The 17,119-nt window shown below is 40.0% G+C and overlaps 1 protein-coding gene and 1 non-coding gene across 2 annotated transcripts; one reads left to right on the forward strand and one right to left on the reverse strand.

Annotated features, from left to right (window-relative positions):
- Positions 1 to 1,124: 1,124 nt before the first annotated feature.
- Positions 1,125 to 12,440, forward strand: Rpn7 (regulatory particle non-ATPase 7). The gene is made up of 8 exons (XM_080270053.1): positions 1,125 to 1,228; positions 2,669 to 2,852; positions 4,915 to 5,120; positions 5,792 to 5,937; positions 8,546 to 8,701; positions 9,378 to 9,550; positions 10,585 to 10,753; positions 12,064 to 12,440. The coding sequence occupies exons 2-8, from the start codon at positions 2,708 to 2,710 to the stop codon at positions 12,236 to 12,238; spliced, it is 1,170 nt and encodes a 389-aa protein (XP_080126179.1). The 5' UTR covers positions 1,125 to 1,228; positions 2,669 to 2,707; the 3' UTR covers positions 12,239 to 12,440.
- On the reverse strand, positions 1,754 to 1,872 carry LOC145396907 (5S ribosomal RNA). Its single transcript, XR_013896865.1, has one exon. It is a non-coding gene; the product is annotated as a 5S ribosomal RNA (ribosomal RNA).
- Positions 12,441 to 17,119: the final 4,679 nt, after the last annotated feature.

Here is a 17,119-nt window from a genome sequence, read left to right on the forward strand (position 1 = left end):
CTACCGTAGTGACAGATCCATACACAAGAGTACCTCAGTACCAATGATCTACCATCCTTCCAGCCCATACATCTCGCTCATCGTTACCTCAGGTGGTAAGAAACGTGAAGCATAGAGAGGAGGAGGTAGTATAGTGACGTATAAGTAATATTAGAAGACTTTCCCATCACATATTGGCTACTGCTCCCACTTCCACTAAACACATTACTTACACTATCGTACCCCAAACTTGAAGTTATCGTTTTTGTATTTAAACTCGTTAATATATTTTTATACTTAACTGAAAACGTACATTTTAAAGTTATCAAATTTGTAAGAGAGCCACGTTATACACGGTAAAAAGACAAATCTACCTAAGCTTTTATTCATTCCTCCCCCCCCCCTTCCTTTCAATGCTAGGTATTAAATTTTCTAGTACTTACCCGTGTGTACTTAATTAATGTTTATCCAGCTAACTTATCTAGAGATTATATCATTAAAGCTAGCTGAATAATTATATATAAGAAAACATTACTTCAACATTAACATAAAACAAGGGTCAAACGATATTCAGATTGGTAATTATCGTACATACGAATAACCAGCAGCACCAATCCGTAAACACTTACGTAACACTTCTCTTTTGCAGTTTTTTTTTACTCAACTAAGATGTTAGCTTTAAACAAATCATGAGAAAATAATAAAATCGTAGATGATAACACTGTGCATGATATTTTTTGTTTTAATTTACTAGATATAATAATGCCCATGATGAAACATTTTAATCGCCATATTATGTTAAGTTTGTCCATATTTCCAATATATTGATACATTTAATCCATGACTGGACTGTATCCCCCAGTTCAGTGTTAAATTGGCCGCTTGAGATTATGCGAGTCTATTTTCTCCACCCACATGCTGCAGAGTGGTTCGGAAATTTCATATTTACCTGTTTTGGTGTGGAAAGATGGCGACTAAACGTCTCGTTGCACATTGACAACTACAATGTTACCAAGATGTTTAATCATCATAAATAATTGAAAAGTATTACAGTTTCGTAAATGCATTACTTAAAAAAAAAAAAAATAACAGGCTACCATAAAACCCACACCTACACCTAAATTTATGTAGAATGCAAATAGAAGTCGAGGTTCTGGGGGTTGTTGACAAACAGGCACCGTCCCAGTCATTTCAGCCGAGCTTGATTGCTGAATATTTCTTTATACTCTTCGCCTCCGAGGCTGGGAAGGTAAGGTATAAAAGAAATCAAAATATCTGTACTTAACCATGAGTAGTTCATACATATCTTAACGAAAGAAGAGTATCAATAAGGAGTAAAATGTTAGGAAATAACTTTGCAAATTTCAGCTGGGCAGTAGTACCTTACTGGAAGAGCTATGTGGTTCCTAAACGTTAGACCATTTCCTGTGAAGATAATACCCCGGTTCTGAAGGGAACACTTTGCGTATATTTCCTGTTCCTCATTAGAACATAAGAAGGGATAATGCAGTAGGCTAGTTGGCCCATGCCAGGCAGCTCCTACAAGAGTGACTAAACAAAAAAGTTAGAATAGGACAAGGATAGCAAAGAAGAAGGCTCTCCCCCGCTCTCCAGCAGAAACTGGCAGGAAAAAATTTATAGTTTTCGGAGTTCTCACTCTCATTCACTCATTGCCAGACGCCATGTATCCCAGACGGGGTGGCCAATGGCTTAGAGTTAATGTTTTACAGGGAGGGGCACTAATCCTCCACCAACCCCACTTGACACGTAGGGATGCCAACAGCTTCTGGTGTTCCTAGGCGGTCACCCATCCAAGTACTAACCAGACCCAACGTTGCTTAACTTCGCTGATCGGACGGGAAGCGGTGTACTCAACGTGGTATGGCCGTTATCGGAGTTAAGTTTATAAAAATGTCCAGTAGCTGTAGTAATCTGGTAAAAATAACAAGTAACCTGTGAAAGATGCATTTCAGTTGAAAGTATGGAAAGGTCATGTGTATTTGGTAAAGATTTATTATAATAATAATTTGTAATAATTGTGTTAAACCATATTACACAGAGTTTATAGGTTGTAGGTGGTGGCAATAACCATCCACCCACATAATGTAGTGCTGCCTGCTTCTTTCTTCACCTTTATCACTCTGTGTCATTGTCTGCCCTCCTGTCCTCTTGATTTTTCCTTTTACTCCTGCCACTTTTAATTACTCTTCCCTCCACTTTACATGGCTCTACAATGAACCTAGTGGTTTTCTGGAACCCAGGAATCCATTTACAACTCAGGATGGTGACCATTACCAGATAACAGGGTGGCGTGGAGCTTGCTATGGTTCCCCCTGCTAACTGGGTGGAGCACTGCAAATGCAGAGTTCATCCAGGAGCCAAACCTCCAGAATTTTCCCCACATCGCAATGCACTGTCAGCCACAAGGGAACATCAGTTCAGTGCATGCGACTTCTCTGCTGGGGAGATTGCTTGTCTGCAGTTAATGGGTCTGCTTGACCATACACTTTGAGGTTGATCAACAGCAGTGTGGGATTTGTCCTTAATGGTTGATTTTCAATCCTTGACCATTTCGGGCTGAAAATGTTACTTTGTTCGGTTAAGTTTCATATACAGTCCATTAATCTGTTCAAAACACATTTCCTGTTATTAAATTTTAATAGCTAACCAATTTTCTGGTTACTTACAGGGTTACATCAAACCAAGAGACTCACCAAGCTAGAGCAATATGCCAGCCGAGAACCTAGAAGAGCAAGGTCTGGAGAAGAACCCCGACTTGAACCTGGCCCAGCTTAAATTCAAACTGACACTGGATGACTTCAAAAATGATGCCAAGATCAAGGAGGAGCTCATGCAGGCTATTGAGAAAGACAGTGAGTATCTGCTCGCATTCCTCCACCTCTACGACAGGCACGTAGCACCCGTCTAGCAGCAAACTCTCATCCCTTTTCTGTCCAACTCTCTAATGCGAGAGTTAACCATTACTCCCAGTCCTTCATTTATGCAACAGGTCAACTCTGGAACTGTCTCCCTCTGTCTGTATTTTTTGCTTCCTATGATCTCCAGTCTTTCAAACGCAGTGTCCAGGCATCTCGAAATGATCGGATCTTGAATTTGACTCTTGTATTTTGTTTTTCTCTTGGAAGGAACAATATTGCAGGCTCACGGCCTTTGGTTCCTTCTTCCTCACAAAAAAAAAAAAAAAAACAGTCCCATCCTTCCTCTCAACTCTTCAGAGTATGTAAACATTACCCTATTTTAATACGGTACAGTGTATATCAGTAAAACCATACATTGTACAGTTAACCCTCATTAATCTGATTACTTTTTATTTTACATTAATCGTGTAAATCTCCAGTCAGTTGAATGTAACTTGAGATTTTTTTTTTTAACTAGAGAATTTATGTATAGCCTTTTGTAATTCTTTCAAGAAGTCTTTTCAAAGTTGAATAGAATTCTCTGAAGGTAACAACATAAAAAAAAGAAATAAAAGCTTTAAAAGTTTACCGTAAGTTTTATATTGCCTGTTTTATGTTCCTGTTTCCTGTGAAGGTCAAGTAAATTTCAGAAAAATGGCGTGTTGAAGTTCCAGTGCTATCTAGCCTATACAGCTGTGGTGCTTGATTGGATGTCTTTTTTTTATTATTATTATTATTTATTTTTTTCCACCACCACCACCACCACCATCATCATCTGGATCTCCTTTCCCATCCTAGGTAAATTACAGAAAAAATACTCATTAAAGATCCATTGTTACCTATATAGGAAGTCTGCCAGTTATCCTGAATTAACAGTGTGGTACCATTTGTCTGGAGACAATTATGGTATTTTACAACACATCTATGACTTAAAACGAAAACCCTCCATATTGTATTTTTTATGTTATTTGAAGGCATGTTACCCTCTTTGCATGGGTTGGTCAGTCATGTTCATGTATTAACTGTGCAGAATTTTCATATTTCACTTTCGCTTTTCTTTACTCCTTCTTTATCAGTATTCTGGATATGTTAGGGTTACATAGTATTATCTATCTATTGCCAGACACCATAATCCCGTAAGGGGTGGCCATTTGACTTTGAGTTATTTGTTTTACGGGGAGGGGCACTAACCCTCCACCAACCCACTTGTTGACACGTAGGGAGCACGTATGGCTTGGTTATATGGTTACCACCCAGCATTGTAAATGGTTTCTTGGCTTACAGGAAACCATTTGGCTTGTCACTCAGTGTAAAGCCACCTGTAAAGGAAAGAAAAGCAAAAAGAAGTGACAAGAAAGATGGGAGAAAGAGGAAGAGAGGAGGACAGGCACAGAAATAGAATGATAAAGGCTAAGGAAGAAGTAGGCAGCACTACATCAAGTGAGTGGATGATGGTCGCCACCACCTACCACCATAAACTTCAGAATATTTGCACTCTTCATGCACTACCTTAACACCCTTTGTTATAATAATGATGATACAGTAATGAAGATGATAATGATGATGATGATAATAATAATAATAAATAGTACCCCCATTTCTGAGGCAACTTGGGATTCAGGCACATCCCTAATGAGCAGAAGCATCAGCCCAGTAAATTTCACTATTAGCTAGGCACATTATAATGCATTTGCACTTACTTTAAACTGACACTTTTGAGCTCAGTCAGTGACTAAATATAGTCAGTTAGGACGGTTGATTTCACTGGTAACCAAGGATGTTCACCTCTGCTTCATAACTCTCTTTGAATTGATTGCAACCACATCTTAGGACAGGTACTAAAATTGTAGGAGTTGCCAAGTTCTATTAGGTAAAAGCAAACCAAACAAAGGAGACTCATTCCTATCTCATAATTCAGATTCATCATATTTCATGCAACTGTGACATAGTATTGAAGCTATGGGAGTGGCCCAGTACAAATAATTAAAAACGAACTAACTATAGTAGTTTTTTTCAGATATGGCACCTTTCTATGAGGAGTGCTGCCGTGACTTAGGATGGACAATGGACACCCGACTTTTAGACCGTATGAAAAAGGAAAATGAGAGTGAGCTGCGCACAATGAATGAGGCCATCGAGGAGGCTGAGAAGTCTATGGGGGAGACTGAAATAAGGGAGGCTAACTTGAAAAAAGCTGAATACTTATCTCGTATTGGTGACAAGGTGGGTCGTGGTACTGTGCTTCTAGTGGAGATGCACTTGCTAATATAGTCAGCCAAATCATCAGTGAGGATTGTTTGTAGTGAGAATAATTGTTAATTAATTTTTTTGTCTTTATAGATTTTTATTCCAGCCTTTCAAACCTTATTTTGATACACTGAAAGACGTTATATAGATACTGAAAATGCATTGATTATGAATTTATGAGTACTGGTATGTATGCTATATGGTTGAAAGCATTACAGTTTATGCCAGGTGTTTTGCTGAAAAATGATTGTTAGATGATAACTCCAAGTCCAGTCCCTGTATTTGGTAGAGCAGAGTTATAGTTGACAGTCACTGAAATCCACCCAGGAACAATGGAAAATGAACTATAACATTGCAGCTTTTTTAAATTGTGAATTCATTCCCAGCTTGGAGTATAAGCAAAATATTCTGTAGGTCATGGAGATGAGAAAGGGTGCAAATTATATGCAACCATGAAGATGTACTCATTGCACATCAGTCATTTATCTACGGTATTGTACAGGAAGGTGGTTACATATACAGTACCAAGAAAGCAAACAGTAGCAGATTTATTGGTCTCATGCTGTCCTGTATTCATGCAAAAATAAATTATACCTTATATGGGTATATGGCCCTGACTCTTTAACATAATCCATTTTCTCCTCCAGGAAGAAGCAATCAAGGCATTTGCTAAGACATATGACAAGACAGTATCCCTGGGCCAGCGACTTGACCTGGTCTTCCACAACATACGCCTCGGCTTGTTCTATCTCGACCATTCCCTTATCACACGCAACCTCGACAAAGCCAAAAGGTGTGTTTTGATCAGAGAAACTGTGATGTGATTCTTGCCCATCTTCTATGGTAAATACACTCAACCCCCTGCTATCGCGCCTAATTGGTCACAGGAAACGCGCGTGATAGCTGAATACGTGACAGCTGAACTGAACAACCAAGGGGAAAATTTCTAATTGGTTTTTCGGTGGTCCATTTTTCTAACTTTTAACCACTTTATGCCTACGATTTCCTACCAATCTCTCCTCTAACATGAAATAAAGCATTATTATATTAATAATAACAGTATAATGAATAAATAAACAACATAAAAGGCCATCAAACTTTTATAAGGATTACGGCTTGGGTGGTTTGATGGGTTCCGAGGCTTGGGAGTGGCTTAGTTGCCGCCAGATCTGTTTGGCTGTCTCCATTTCTTTAGTGTCCACAGCTAAAGGGAGTATCACATGGTACCTTATATCAAGAATGGCTGAGGAACATTTAAGTGGAACAAAACTTGGATGTTATCACACACGTTCCTCACACTGTCATCAGAGCCCTGTCTCAGTTGTAAACACGTGATTACTTTATTGACATCACAGTTTTTTCAGCATAAGAAATATTAACTCTTTATAAGGGTTTCAAAACGATTGGTATTGATTGTAAAATACAATATTAATAAGTATTCAGTGTTTGGCTAAATTTCAATGCTGTAGTACGATATATTTTTCGAGCCGAATGGGTTTTGGTCACTGTTTTGCCCGTCGTGTCCTCAGCAGGAATCCGTTCAGATGCATTCCAAATGTCTGTGCTATAATCCTGAATTTTACCACGTTACCATTCCGATTAACCATTGTATCCTCTGCAAACCTCGTATGAAGTGCTGTGTGAATAAGTTTCGCTTAGCCTGTCTTCTAACTCGACGCGTGATAGCGGTCTTGGGGTGCGTGATAGCATGTATGGTTGTGCATTTGATGTGTGCATGATAGCAGATAAGCGTGATAGCTGAATGCGTGATAGCAGGGGGTTGAGTGTAATTTAAAAGTGTCCTTGTATACTCTCATCTTAAATGTCAGGACCAACTTGCCTAGCCTTGGATTCCTACAAGCTCCTCATGGGGCGACATAGGATTGGATGATGGATGGACGGATGAAGTGCCATCTTGTTGTGAATGCTTTTACATCCATCCATCCGTGTTGTTATTCGCCATAATTTAAGTGCAGAAAAAATAAATAAGAGAGAAAAGTAAGCTATAGCTACTTTGTTTCTCGTGATTAGGAAAAGGCCTTTGACAGCGTCCCTAGGGAGGTGGTGAGTGAGCAATGAGAAAGGAATAACGAACTGGTACTGGAAGAGAGAATAAGATTAGAGGCCCTGGAGAAAATGGAAGTTGCTAAAACATTAAAACTGAAGTTGAGACAAATAGAAGAGAATTTGAGTGTGGAACTAAATGGGAAAAAACACTAGAGGAAATGTGGAAAGTTGTAAAGAAGGGAACTGCAAAGAATGGTCATAGATATGGTGCCAAAGTGTGTGAGAGTTAGTTAGAGGGCATTGTTGGTAGAGGCAGACCTTATATGGTGTGGAAGAAGAGAGTGGAACCAGTGGAGCACCTGAGGGGGGGAGGTGGGGGGGGGGGCCTGTTTGAAACTGTCCCCCGGGCCCCCAATTGAGGGGGGGCCCATAAAAGCCTTAAAAATTTATAAGCTTTTTATTAATATTTAAATATATGTATTTATCATCCTGACGATCCTGGCTGAGATATTAGATAAGTTTTGAGAATTGGGAGGGGGGGGCCCCACAAAGAACCTAGCCCCCTGGGTCCCCAAGTCTCTAGGTACGTCCCTGAGTGGAACAATACACTGCAGAAAGTGTGAAGGGGAAGAAGATTGTGAGAGTGAGAAAGATGTGCAAGGATAAGGTTGCCTGGAGGCATTTTTTGTCACAGCCATCCTGCCCAGGGGTTCACAAAAGGGAGCAAAGCATTGGAGATTATGATGATGACCAAAGTCCCCCATTGTTATGCTAATCTTGGCACTAAAATTCCTCTGTGCAGTCCTCTTGCAGCTGCCACATGCAAACCTCAGTTTCTTATCAGAGCCTACATAGCACCAGCTACTTTCTTCACCTCTGACACTCAGATTTCCATTTCCTTTGCATTTATCCTTCTTTTCTATCTCTGCGCCCAGGTACTTAAACTGTTACCAATTCCAAATCTGTCTCCATTCAACTTGACATCACTCAACAGCCATCACTTTACACTGTTTTCTACAATTACTTTTAAGTCATGATGCTCAGTGACATCCACAAAGTTCTGCCCCAGTCTACCAAGCTCTTGTCCACTATTTGCAAGCAACACAGTGCAGCATATATCATATGCATTCACCAGGCTGTTGATATTCCAGCATTTACCATCCATTACCAACATTCCCTCTCTCATGTCTTGAGTTCTTACCTCTCATAACCCTATCATGTTTCACTTTAGCACTGATCTTGTAGTAATGCTTAAAAAGTAAAAAAAATGAGTAAGTAAGTAATCCCTATTCAGATGAAAGCAAACAACAGAGAATTAAGTTTCTTCATGGTAGTCAGCATGATTATTTATCACCAAAACATGTTTTCAGATTAACTGGTCCTTCCTTTCACAGCCTGATTGAGGAGGGTGGTGACTGGGATCGTCGTAACCGGCTAAAAGTGTATGAGGGTGTTTACAGTATGGCTGTCAGGGACTTCAAGAAAGCTGCCAACCTCTTCCTTGACACCATCAGCACCTTCACATCATATGAACTCATGGACTATACCAGGTAATGAGGAGCTTGGATGTTCAGTGTTAGACAGTTGATTGTGTTACAGTACTTTGACCCTTGAATAAGGTGGCATATTCTTGTATTAACCAGTATTGGAAAACATACATACATACATATTCTATATCCTGTTTTGCCTCATTAGGAACATAGGAGCCTGGGGCAAGGCAAGTCAATCCTGACATTTAAGATGAGAGTGACCAGCCTCACTCATCCCTGAGTGGCATTATGTGAGCAATAAACCTCAGCCATACCTTGGATATAAACCTACACAGGCTCAATCCGATTGGAGCGCACTAATTACCCACTAAACCACCACGCGTCAGAAGTTGATAATATGGTTACCACCCAGCATAGTAAATGGTTTCCTGGTGTACAGGAAACCACTTGGCATGTCAGTCAGTGCAGAGTCACCCATAGACAGAAGGAAAAGGAAAGAATGAAGGAAAGACAGACAGAAGAGGAAGGAAGGAAGAGAGGAAAGGGCAGTCACCTGAGAGCAGCACCACATTGAGTAAGTGGATGGTGAGTGCCCCCCACCTACCATCCATTGGAAAACAGAACTTGAAATTAGTTTTCTTACAGCTTTCATTTTCCAGTTTTGCTTTTTCACAGCATTTAAAGTACAGTACAGTACTGGCATTTGATCATTGTGTTACCCTTTTTCCTGACACAGGTTTGTTGGGTACACAGTGCTGGTGTGTATGATTGCACTTCCCCGTAATGACCTGAGGACCAAAGTAGTGAAGGGTTCAGAGATACAGGAAGTCCTTCACTCATCCCAGGATCTCAAGTCTTATCTCCTCTCCTTGTATGAGTGTCAGTACCAGACATTCTTTCAGAAACTTGGTAAGTACACAAACATCACCCACAGTACAGTACTGTGTTTGTTTCACTTTACTTTGGCATAAAATATCCATCTGTCTGTCTTGAATACTGAGTTGTAACAGCAGATTAATACTTGCATAAAGTGCTGGTCATCAACCCCTTGATGCCGGACTCCCTGCACCCAATCTCCTTCCGACAACCGGGCTTATTTTCGTAATTTGGATTTTCCAAAAAATATTTTTTCTTTCGTACATATCATTTACAAATCATACAAACACACAATAAAGCATGTACTTACCCTCTGCTGGTGTACTGTATATCTCTGTTAGTGCATGGGTGGCTGACTGCAGTCATTACATGTGTACCCTGCCCCTCCTGGCTATCCCCTGCCCCACCTCTGTCCCAGCTATCCTCTCCCCGCACCCTCAGGCGCACGAGAGAGCGTGCCACACCATTCTCAGTGAATTTGGTGCAATTTTAAGCTCCAACATGCCTGCGAAGTGTGATGTGAACTGACGCCTGTTGACCACACTTCATCAGACGTGAACTGGCGTCAGGAGGTTAAGAAGTGCTATGGAAAAGTTGTGTAGGCCCATGTTATTATTTTTTTTTGTCCGTGAGATATGGGAAATAAGCTGCAAATGTTGAAAGATTTGAGCCAAATTATAGTGAAGGAACTACAGTAGACAGCAAAGTTTTGATGTTATATAACTGGTAAATAAAATTGTTTGTTGTCTCTATGTAATTGATTAATCCCTTGAGTATGGTAACACAGTTTTAATCTGTTCATGCTACCATTTTTTTTTTTTTTTTTTTTTTTTTTTTTAATGACATGATATAGTGAAGGTGGTTAATGAAGACTATATCTGTCCCCTCCAGTTCAGAAAGTATCTCCTAAGCTAAGTAACCTTTTCGAAAGATACCAAGAAAAAATGAAAAGTAGGTGTTTGGAACGAAGTGATTAAGAATTCTGAGTAGCACTTATTTATCCCCATACTTCTCTTAGCCTTACGTTTATTCACTGGTCCACTCACTCCCTAATCTCCTCAACATAGCATGGGTGGAAGGTGAACTTCAACATGACCGGCTTTTGGCTCCCCATTACCGGTATTATGTACGTGAGATGCGCATCCTAGCCTACACACAGCTCCTTGAATCTTACCGCTCCCTCACACTGCAGTACATGGCCACAGCATTTGGTGTCTCCACTGAATTTATTGACAGGTGAGTGTGGGCTTGTTAATTTTGACAGTTTACCATGGAACGTAAGATGTTCTACAAGGAAGTGAATAAATTTCATGTCCATACTACATTTCCTTCTCTAACATTGTTTTTGAAATGCGTAGTCAAGTACATAAATATGGATGGTTTCACCTTTGCATTTTCTTGAAGTCTTAAATGATGACTGAATGGATTTGAGGCTCATTTACTTGGGCACTCTTTTCGTATTTAATTTGTAAGGATGAGACTGAATGTATATAAAACGAAAGTGATTAGAGTCGGCAGTGGTACTTTCAAAGCAGAGAGATTTTGGCCATGTGCAGTTTGCCACAAGGTTGTGGAAATTAACTCCAACTTGGACATGGTTTGTGATAAGTGAGTGCATAAGAAATGTAGCGGTATTAGAGGTAGACAGCCTAATAATGCTGATTTTCTGTGTAGGATGTGCTGGGGAGAGCATGCAGAGCAGAGAGGCATGAAAGGTGTAACCTTGCTGGAGAGTTCCTTGAGTGTTTGGAGGAGTTTTGTTATTTGGGGGACATGGTATGTGCTGGAAGTGGGGCTGGAGCTAGGTCAGTGGCCAGGAGGAGTGGTTGGAAGAAGTTCAGGGAGCTGTTGCTGCTCCTGACATTGAGAGGGCTCTTCCTCAGTGCTGAGGGGTCTTTGCATGCAACATGTGTTAGGAGTGTAATGCTGTATGGTACTGAGACTTGGGCAGTAAAGGAAGAGGATATTTGTAGGCTCAGATGAAGAGAGATGATAATCGTTAAATGGATGTGTAGTGTGTCGGGCCTGGGGGGTTTAGGATTGTGAATGGATATTTGAGAGGAAGGATTGGACTTGAATGTATTAGTGTTTTGATTAGAAGATATAGATTGGGCTGGTTTGGACATATGCAGAGGATGAAGGATGACAGATGGATGGGAGGGTAGGATTGTGAGAGGTAGACCAAAAAAAACCCGGGTCAGGGTCATCGAGTGTGACCTCAGGGATAAGACTAAATAGAGCGGCTGCTAAAGATCAAGCAGTGTGAGGAGCTCCCATTAGGTGACCAAGGCCTTCAAGGATGGGATAATGGATGGATTAAATTTGTATGTGGTTTTTGTACACTGTACAGTATACATCATTATGCTGTAATTATACATTTTGGTTATGGTTAAATGTTGCAGTAAAGATCAAGGGTGGAATGAGCACAGATTATTTTAGTAGTAATGTAACAGGTGAACTGAACTACTTTTGAAGAAAAAAGGAAAGAAAAAATACCATATTCATGTTAAAGTGATAGACTGAGTTTCTCTATTTTTACATTGCAGGGAGCTGTCTCGATATATTGCAGCTGGCCGCCTGCATTGTAAGATTGACAAGGTTGGAGGTATTGTGGAAACCAACAGACCAGACTCCAAAAACTGGCAGTACCAAGCAGTTATCAAACATGGAGATATTCTTCTTAACCGTGTCCAGAAGCTCTCCAGGGTCATCAATATTTAATTTGTTAGGGTATAGATTGTCTGCTATATCAGTCTGTCAGTGATCGGGATTTTCATTTTGTAACAAACAAGAACTTTCTCTGTCTGTTATTCTTAGGAAGGTAATTGCCTAAATTGTCTCTACACATACTGTTTGCTAATTTAACAAAGGTTCGCTGTTTGTATAAAAGTATATAAATGAATGAATAAAAAAAAATAAATTGTCCCGGTACTTCATATGTCCAGTACATGAGTGTTGGAGGTAGAAAATAGTGAAAAGTATTGTATTTTGATTTTTAACTTGTTCCACTTTACTGCCATACATAATGTTATGACATTCTTGAATATGGGAGGTACAACTAACCAGTGATTGAATGGTGCTGTTAGTAAATGTTGTGCATCCACCCATCTGCCCAATTACTGTCTGATGGTTTACACAAAACTGTATAACACAGTGGGAAGGGGAAAAAAATTAAGATAAAAAAATTGACCAAAATGGATTATTTCACTTTATAAATAACAGTCTTGCTTACTGTATGCTCATGATAATCAGTCTACTTCATCCATGATTTTTCAGTACCCTTCCTCCTTCTATTCACTTCATTCTTATATATGAAAGAATCACCACATGATTTCAGCCAGATTATATATTCATGTTGTCATTGTTGATAAATTGCTATTGGTCTAGTTAAGTAAACTGAAGTTAACAGTGAACTATATTAATGGGAATATATGTTTGCTGAAAGGAAGGAAGGGACTGGCATGTATTGATGTGATGAGGAGAGGTAGATTGAGGTGGTTTGGGCATGTTGAAAGGATGGAGGATGACAATTGGGTGCAGAAGGTGAGAAGTGGGAATGTCAGGGGTCAGGTTGCGAATGGCAGACCAAAAGAAGGCCTAGCAGAAGGTCATAGTGTGTGGTGTCAAGGATAAGTAACTGAATAAGGAGACTGCCAGAGATTGAGCAGCATGGAGAGCTGCCATTAGCTAACCAAGGCCAATACATGCATGCATGTTGGAGCCTTTATGTATGATACAACATTTGTGCAACTTGTGTTCCTAATAGATATTTTTTCAGAGTACAGTATGCAGGTGACCCTCAAAAGAAATCAGGTCAGTGTGTTGGCTAGCATTTCACTGTTGATATACTCTATCACCATCATCATCATTCCAACCCACATTCCCACATAAAGATGGGATGAGGTATAATCTGGAAACATGATATAAAAGTGGTAGAGTTATCAAGTGCATCTCCAGTGAAATGGACCAAACAACTAAGCCTTTTGAATCCTGGCTTTTGTCCTATGATTCTCACTACATACAGTAATTCATTAAACTATTTTTGTACCCTGTCAGTTCATATTCCACCCCTCACTTTCTCACACACTCTTTTCCCATAGCCATCAACGTATTTCTAGCCCTATCAAGCCTTCTTCCATGTTCAAGCTCAATTGCATGGAACTGTTGTAGTTCCATGTGCATTTGTTTTATTCCATTGATATTCCATGTCATTGTCTTGAGTGGAATGTAACTGGTCACTGTCATCCTCTGTCCACTGAGTTCCAAATGCTGCAAAAGTTAGGTCTGTGAACATGTCCATTGCTTCTACTGCTTTGGTGAGTGCTATGGCATCTGAGTTTGGTTGCTATGGTGACTTGTTTACCATACTTCACACTTACGACACTGACATGGAATATCAGTGGAATAAGCAGAGGTACATGAAACTACAACAGTTTGTGCTAGAAAACTGCATTGATATTGTCTGTCTCCAAGACATCAAACTGTCAGAGGACAACACACTACACCTGTCTGGTCACCAGCAATTCATTCAATAGTTTTGAGAGATTATGTATCAGCTACACCTATACCAGACATAGAGGTCTCGTCACCTGCGTCAAGAACATGTTACCAACCAACCTAAACCCCATCGTCTTTCTTGGTGATGATAGTCAAACATCAGTGTGTGCATTGGTGTGTGTGTGTGTGTGTGTGATCACATCCTTGTTACACAGATAAATATTTATGCTGTTAAGTGAAGCTAGGGAGATACAAGGAATGAAGGTAAGTGAGAGGGAAGGAGGGAGGGATTAAAGACAGGTCTATGGGTAGGTAGGGAGAGGTTGGAAAGGCAATATAGTAGAGTCAAAGGAATAAAAAACATGGTGAGTGTAACTGGAATAACTTCTTTGACTGTACATAAAGGAATAAAGTGTAGATTCCTTAGATTTCATTTTGCCTGCTCTCTAAAAATTCCATAACAATGTTCATCTTCTCCATTTCCTTCCCTCTTTTCTACCTCCCACCTCTTTGCCCATTCCCTCTCTTTCCCCCAATACCAACCCCCTTCCCCTTCTCTCTATCCCCTTTTCTTCCATTCCCCTGCCTATCACCTCTTTCCCCCTCCTGCACTCCCCCAACACCTCATTAATCCTTCCCATCACCATCCCTCATCAGTGTGTGTGTGTGTGTGTGTGTTTCTAGTATTATTGGCTAAGAAAATTCACTCATCATTTTTCATCAATTCTCTGTCTCTGTCTGTCTCTCTCTGTGTAGAGATGAGGCATGAAATTCTTGCCTTTATGTTGGGGTCTGTCAGGGTTTTTATCCGAGGATTTTAAGATTCATTAGGCGAAATAAAATGCTGGAGATGAGGTGCTGCGAAAATTCCAGATCCACACAGAATGCGATCCCCGAACTAGATGTAACGTAGTCAGTGTCAACAAAGCTGTTGAACAAAGAGGGTATGTGTTTGTACAGTATGCAGTGTTTTCCAACGTAATTTAAACACTTCAAAGCATCATTGGTGTTGAAAAGGGAGGGTGTAGACTACTCTGTGTATTCCTCCAGTATATTTCGTCATGAGTGGTACGATACAATATATTTTTAACTCTCAGTGCAATGACTCCTTGTTTTAATCTTGCGTCCTTGAATGCAAGACCTGGGGGGGGGGGGATAGGTTTACAACTGAAGAGTTGAGAGGAAGGATGAGACTGGAATGTACTGATGTTGTGATGAGTAGGGTAGATTGAGATGGTTTGGGCGTGTGCAGAGGATGGAGGATGACAACTGGGTGTGGAGGGTGAGAGATGAGAATGAAGAGTTGAGAGGAAAGGGGGGACTGCAATGTACTTGTGTTGTGATGAGGAGGGGTAGAGTGAGATGGTTTGAGCATGAGGGGATGGAGGATGACAACTGGTTGTGGAGGGTGAGAGATGTGAATGAAGAGTTGAGAGGAAGGATAGGACTGGAATGTATTGGTGTTATGGTGAGGAGGGGTAGACTGCAATGGTTTGAGTTTGTAAAGAGGATGGAAGATGACGACTGAGTGTGGAGAGTGAGATGTGATGAAATGGTTTGAGCATGTGGAGGGGATGGCAGATGACAACTGAGCGTCGAGGGTGAGAGGTGTGAGTGAAGAGTTGAGAGGAAGGATGGGACTGAAATTACCATCTTGTTTAAATTAATAACATACTTAATAATGGAGAAACTGGAGAAGGAAAACAGTAGATTTATAAATGAAAACTTCAAAATAGGTATACTGTATTTTGCAGATGATGAGCTACTATTAGCAAATTCAGTTGAGACAGCAAAACTTAATCCAGAAGCAGTGCTTGACATCAGTAAGGAGTGTGGCCTAGAAATAAACAAATGTAAAAGCAGCACAGTAATGTTCAGTATGAGAGAACAGCCACAAGGAATACCAGTGACAGACTCAATAAAATACTTTGGCATAATGATTGACAACAAAGGACACAAAGAGAGAGAGAAAAAAAAAAAACATTGAAAAGACCCCCAAACTAGCTAACATCACCTACTCCATCATAGCAAGGAGATGCAACAAAATAATTGTAGGAAAAACATACTGGAAGCATGTTGCACTATCCTCAGTACTATATGGCGTGACTGTTATAAATTACGCAGATACAAAAATTACAGAGAACTGAAAACAGTGTGTACAGGCAAATATTAGGTGTCCCAAAATATGCAGTAAACTGTACACTTGGGGGAGAAATAGGAGCTTCCCTAGTAAAATGCAAAATAATGAAGACTACAATACATAAAAAATATAACAAATGGCAAAAATTACCTATTAAAATTTGTTCTAGAAGTAATGACAGCAATATACAAACTGGACAAATGTGATGCACAGGTATATAGGAACAGTAGGCATCAATAACAGAGAATTAGACAGGATAGAGAAAGATGAATTAAAGGAGAAAACTAACAGCTGGGACACAAGAATGTGAGAAGAGGAGGTAGGAAATAAGACCAGCTTAAGGATTTACAAAGAATGGAAAAAGCAGATTAAAGACGAGCCAATATATGACAACCACCCATAGCCATTATTCTATATAAAGCTAGAATAAACTGCCTACCACTAAATGACAAAAAAGACATACCATAATGGGAATACAGAATGTCAATTATGTGGAGCAGAGGTGGAGGATTTAGAACACTTTTTACTGTCATGTACAGGGTATACTAATGAAAGAGAGAAACTTGCAGAATTAAAACAGCCATAAATAGAAGATAAGAGTAATATCATTGGAGATTATCTGTTTCGTAATAAAAATATAGAATGTAAGGAATATACAATTTCTGGAGGGTAAGGGCAAATAACATAAAGCAACTAAACAACTGCAATAAAATAATGCTGCTAAAGGAAGCATATTGGCTCCCACATCTGTCTTATCTGATCTGATCTGAGTGTATTGGTGTTGTGATGAGGATGGATAGCCTGAGATGTTTTGGGCATGTGAAGAGGTTGGAAGATGACAGCTGGATGTGGAGGGTGAGAGGTGTGAATGAAGAGCTGAGGGGAAGGATGATACTGGAATGTATTGGTGTTGTGATGAGGAGAGGTAGAGTGAGATGGTGTGGTCATGTAGAGGATGAAGGATA

The sequence above is a fragment of the Coenobita brevimanus genome, chromosome 39, assembly GCF_032717465.1.
Source record: "Coenobita brevimanus isolate Jiangsu-jjx chromosome 39, ASM3271746v2, whole genome shotgun sequence".
Taxonomy (NCBI): Eukaryota; Metazoa; Arthropoda; class Malacostraca; order Decapoda; family Coenobitidae; genus Coenobita; species Coenobita brevimanus.